We start from the raw sequence: 5312 nt of genomic DNA on the forward strand, positions 1-5312 counted from the left end.
CTGGATGGAGTTAAGAATTTATTTCAAATTTCATTATTACAATTCATAATTTTTTATATCCCTATTATCATTCTTACTATATTCAAACTGATCGATTTAAAAGCTAAAGCAATGCAACTGAGTACACAAGCAACAGAAAGAAAAATACAGAATCACGGTAAGATCTTAATTTGCAAATGCCGACTGAAAAGCAACCACGCTGACCAATACAGGGTAACATTTGAGAGGGGTGCTGTGATTCAGATACAAATACAGGTGGCAGGATTTTGCAGGAATAATGGAGTAAAAAAGGCAGGCTTACTTAAAATTGATCGGATAAAACATAACAAAACAAACAAAAAAAAAACATTAGGTTGAACAAAAAAAAAGTTATGTGTTCTGTTGTATTATCTTATACAATTCACACATTCTAAAGAGGTATAATATATATACTACACTTCAAATAAAGTGTTTATCAATTCAGTACTGTATGTATTTATACTGTTATATATATATGCACACCTGTTATACAAGTTTGTACATATTCATGTATTAATATTAATACATTCATGTTCAGGTGTGTCATGTATGTGGTACTTTTTCTGACATGTCTTCTGACAGGTCCACCCTTCCTTTGGTCAAGTCAAGCACTGAACACTGTGACCAGTGTTTCCCATTGTATTGATCAACATATCTATGATTGCTAACCCAAATTAATATGTTAGCTGATCCATCTGATTGACTGAGAGACAAAAGCGTCACGGGATGAAAATGATTATTTTAACAAAAGTGCTGGACTTGATCCCAAAGGAACTGCCAGTAAATGTACCACATACCCAGCTATTATTATTATCATATCATTATTATCATCATTATTATTATTATTATTATTATCATCATTATATGCTATTAGCAGTATTTATTCCTGTGTACACTTCATGTTGAACGTTGACTCCACGTCAGTATCCTGCAGCAAACAAAGAAAAATGCTGAATCAAACAAAAACAACATTCTGTAAAAATTGCGTTTTAACAGAAAAAAGATAATAAATCATACACAAACAGTTTCCCACTTACTGGCGCAGTAGAGCACCCGCTGACCTGGTCTGGCTCAAAGTCGCGCTTGTTCACCAATGCGGCGACTTCACCTGTCATGTCAGAACCTCGGATGTCAGCTCTGGAGACAGAAACAACAAGGAATAGTAAGAACAACACTTAGCTTATGCTTTATGCTCGCTTTCCAGGCAGACAGCAGGCGAGTTCTGAAGCTGAGATTGGCCCTTCAGATTTTGGATGTGGGCGGGTGGGGGTTTGTGGGGGGGCAGTTCATAGATTTACTCCTGACAGCTGTCCAAACAGCAGCAACAGGCAAAAAGAAACAAGGCATGAAGCAGACTGGAAATTGGAAAGCGACAGAGATTTCTCTTTGGGCACAGTTAAGAGTGCAGAGTGACAGAGAGGCGGCAGTCTCACCGCTGACAGAGCAGCAGAGCTCGTTCTTCAGCCTCATCATCTTCGTCACAATCGCCATGAGTCCGTCCATTGGGCATTTCCCTGATCAAGGACAGCAATTCACAGCTGTTATCAGTTAAGAGCAGAGCATAGACAGAGTCCTTCAGGTCATCTCACAGGACGATCAGCCTTGTACGTTCTGTCTACTTTTCTCTGTGGTTTCTGCTGTTTTCAATGCCTCTGTTCATTTTGAGGTCAATCTTTAGTCATGTGATTTTTGTTAACACTTTAGCTCAAATATTTAAGAGATAGTAGATTATCTGCCCCTTAGTTGTGGCTTTTTGTAGAGTCTGAATTAGGACATGTTGGCATGCAACATTAATATATTTATGTTTGTTTTTACTCATTAGTGCTGCTTATTTTTACTCTCACCTGCACACTGATAGACTGCACCTCATCTTTCATCATATCTTATTACTGGATTTTTCTTTTTTTCTTTTTTTTTTTTAATCATTTTGCGAACATCCTAAACAGAAGCTAATAAGCTGCGGGTTGCTGTAAAATAATTACATTTGACACAATTAAGCTGACGATAATTATTTCATATTGAAACATTAATAAGATATGATTAACGTCTTGGAGGCTACACATAATATACAGACACAATCATCTTCAATAAGACACATTCTCACCTCATACACTATAATAACGCATAGACAAACAACAAATGTGATATAAAAAGGTAAAAAAATTCAAAACTCCTCAACTCCATTAAAGTATATACTCTTGTGTAAATGTTAGACTACACACTGACCGAGGAATGTCTTTCCCTTTGTTATCGTTGACTCCTCCTGGATCATCCCCCAAGTTCCTGTGGAAGACATATACAATAGTTGTTAAATTAGTGATTTAAAGAATTGACAATAAACACTGACAATCCGACAAAAAGCTCACCTGTGCATGGCTCTGTGGTTAGTAGCCCTGCTGATCTCGGGGGTCATTGTGTTGCCACTGCAAAAAAAAACAGGAAGATGAGAATGACGCTGAGTCTCTGCTGAGAAATCTCTTTACTTCCTGTCCAGTTAAAGGGACTCTCCAACTAAATCTTGACAGGAAAATAGGCTACAGGGACAAGTGAAAGTAAACAATTCTCACTTTTCAGGCGGCTGGATTTCCTCATCGTTCAAGTTGTGGTCCAGACTGAGGGATTGAGCAGGTTTGTCATCAGCCGTACTTCAGATTAAAGTCTAGACTTCCAGTTATTAAAAAAAACAAAAAAAAACAAAAAAAACAACACTTTGAAGGTTTTGGCTAAAGCCTTACCTGACAACAAGCACACTTTCCAGTGTGCTATCTTGCTCACTAACATCCTCAGGTGGATCAGGGACAGATAGTTCTTCACCCTGCCTGCAACTATGAAGAAAGAACAAGGATGTAGATCAGTTATTATATAACACAGATACAACACAGATATATAGCACAGATCAGTTAAATATGATCATGTTCACTTTCTTCCAATTTACTTTTTCTCCAGAGCAGCTGAAGAAAATATCTGAATCAAGTTTGGAATTTTAAGCAGGTAATTCCACCAGTGACAACTTCCTCCTTTAAAAGTTGGTGGTCAGATATATGTTGACATGGATTATAGAGGAGTTAACTCAATGTAACTTTATGACAGAAGTGCATTATTTGTGTGCTCAAATGAACAGTGGCAGTTGAAAAAAGTAAGACTGACCCAGCCCTTTCCTGTTCCCTCTCTGCCTGGAAATTCCCTGATCTTGCGCAAGACAGCAGACTTCTGAACTGAGAAACCGTAGCTGTGCCGAGCTGCGTCCTGACACATAAAACAAACAAACGTTTATGAATCCACACATAACACTGTGTATGTACATGCATAGATGATATTAACAGTGGACTGCTTGATACACTCACTTGTAACAAAGCACCCCAATGACTCCAAGGGCAGCGATGAGCACACCAGAGGATGCACCGACTGCACGACGGAGAATACACAAACATGTTATCATCAAATATTAATTTGAGGTATTTTACTGCAAATTCATTCACAGTATTGCCAACGGAAGTGTTGAACAGCTACACAATGTGACTCAGAAGAAACTTCCACTCACTGATGAGGTTCCACGGTGTTGGCTGACCACCTGGCAACATTTTTTCTCCTAAAGAGGTAAAAAAGGTGGGATAAGTCACGAGTATATGATATATATATATGTGTATATTTATGAGGTTCAACGGTCATATACAGCATCTCACTGCCTAACCTATAATTTTGAAGTCCAAACAGAACTCTGTGATGTAGCCATTTTCCTGAAAAACAAAGTCTACACTGTGAGAAAGCACAGTAATATTACACATTTCACGACAAAACAAATCAACTGCTGCTGATTTAATCCAAGTCCATACTGAAATAGAGGGAACTCACAGAGTGAACTATGCAGCTGACTTTGAGGTCCCTGCAGGCTGTCGTGATGACCGAATGCTTGTCCATGCTCCTCACTTCACTGGTAAAGTCAAAGGATTGATTGGCAAGCTTCGCGTGAGCAATCACAGTCTGCTGGGATGGAAAATCTTACTTTGATTAACCACAGTCAGAACAAAAAACATGGACATGAAACACGGGTATCTGTCGACCTCCACGTCAAACTTGATTCCTTTGTCTATGTTCTTCAGACAGACATGAGAAAAGTCCACATAACAAAGCTGTCACTGCTGCAGTGTTAAGCTAAATCAAAATACCTGATCATCAGAGACGAAGACCTCGCTCCCCTCGGGTCCCTCGTGTAAGAACTTGAATCCATTAATGGTCTTAATGTCGTTGCAAGAGGTGTTTCTCTGAAGGCACTCTGTGAGATGACACAGTGGGATCTTTAACAAAGTTTTACGCACCGACACGTACGGAGCAACAGCCGACCGCATCGAATCATAACTTATTGCGGGAGCTGTGGTTCAGGAAGCAGGCCGTCCACCGATGAGGAGGTCGGTGCTTCGATCTCGGGCCTCGGCAGTTCACGTGCCGAAGTATCCTTGGGCAAGTTACTGAACCCCAAAACTACTAAAGTGTATGAATTCGTATGAACGTCGCTTTGGATAAAAGCGTCTGCAAAATGACTAACTGTAACTTTAACAGTAACAGTAATGCGCACTTCAACCAAGACACTGACACTTCCGGTGTTTCTTAAACAGAAAAAAAGTAGGAGAGAAATACATATAACCAATACTCCAGCTCTTACCTAGTGATTTTCCGATACAAAACACGAGAAAAATTAGACTTTTACGGGTCATTTCGTCGAAGCACACCATCTTGACGTCCTCCGCTCTCAACTCAACTTCCACTTCCCCTTCGCTCGCGCTGAGGCGTGAGACACCGGTGTGACCGAAACCTGAAACCTTCCGGTAAACTGTCAGTCGCTCATTATTATGCATAACTGTAAATCTGAATATTATTCAAAATAATTTCACCCCCAAACAGTTGCCTTGAACGTGGAAAATAGCTGTAGGGAGTATTTTGTACCAGGCTGTAAACATGTTCATTTCAGCTGTAAAATTGGGCATTTTAATATGGAGGTCTATGGGGATGGACTGTTTTTCCTCATTTATATTAAAATAAATGCACACAGTGTGGGGAACCTGTGCTGTTATTATTTTTATTGTAGTCCCATAATCGTCCTTCATCTCAATATAGCAGTATTTATATATTTTGAATCACTGCACGTGCTGCAATTATGCCAAATGCTCCTGATTTGTAGTTTTACGCACCGAACACAAGGGGAGGCCCTCGTCCTACAGGTCAGAGACACATTAAACTGTCTGTGATGACTGTGAGGAGATGCAGAATCACCAGGGTTTTAATTTCAGCCAAGATGA

At 39.6% G+C, this 5312-nt stretch overlaps 1 protein-coding gene across 3 annotated transcripts; it reads right to left on the reverse strand.

Moving 5' to 3' along the window:
* Positions 1-4801, reverse strand: LOC143333564 (uncharacterized). Of its 3 annotated transcripts, none has more exons than XM_076751644.1 (14): positions 4679-4801; positions 4185-4291; positions 3871-3999; positions 3710-3755; positions 3560-3607; positions 3363-3423; positions 3166-3264; positions 2754-2837; positions 2586-2630; positions 2385-2441; positions 2245-2301; positions 1452-1532; positions 1056-1155; positions 1-946 (listed from the first exon to the last, which is right to left on the reverse strand). In XM_076751644.1, exons 1-14 carry the CDS (start codon positions 4746-4748, stop codon positions 899-901), a joined length of 1032 nt encoding a protein of 343 aa, XP_076607759.1. In that variant the 5' UTR covers positions 4749-4801; the 3' UTR covers positions 1-898. The 3 variants fall into 3 exon arrangements, with proteins under 3 accessions (XP_076607759.1, XP_076607757.1, XP_076607758.1); XM_076751642.1 differs by having other exon boundaries at positions 7-946; positions 2754-2843; XM_076751643.1 differs by having other exon boundaries at positions 7-946; positions 3871-4002.
* Positions 4802-5312: the final 511 nt, after the last annotated feature.

This window comes from Chaetodon auriga, chromosome 16 (assembly GCF_051107435.1).
Source record: "Chaetodon auriga isolate fChaAug3 chromosome 16, fChaAug3.hap1, whole genome shotgun sequence".
NCBI lineage: Eukaryota > Metazoa > Chordata > Actinopteri > Chaetodontiformes > Chaetodontidae > Chaetodon > Chaetodon auriga.

Bases quoted from the DNA above. Each gene is read 5' to 3' on its own strand.
- LOC143333564 (XM_076751642.1), bottom strand. From the start codon at position 4,748: ATGGTGTGCTTCGACGAAATGACCCGTAAAAGTCTAATTTTTCTCGTG. The intron at 2,844-3,165 runs GTCAGTCTTACT...CTTTCTTCATAG, and splicing joins AGGGAACAGGAAAGGGCTGG to TTGCAGGCAGGGTGAAGAAC. The intron at 1,156-1,451 runs GTGAGACTGCCG...TTCTGTCTCCAG, and splicing joins GCTCTGCTGCTCTGTCAGCG to AGCTGACATCCGAGGTTCTG.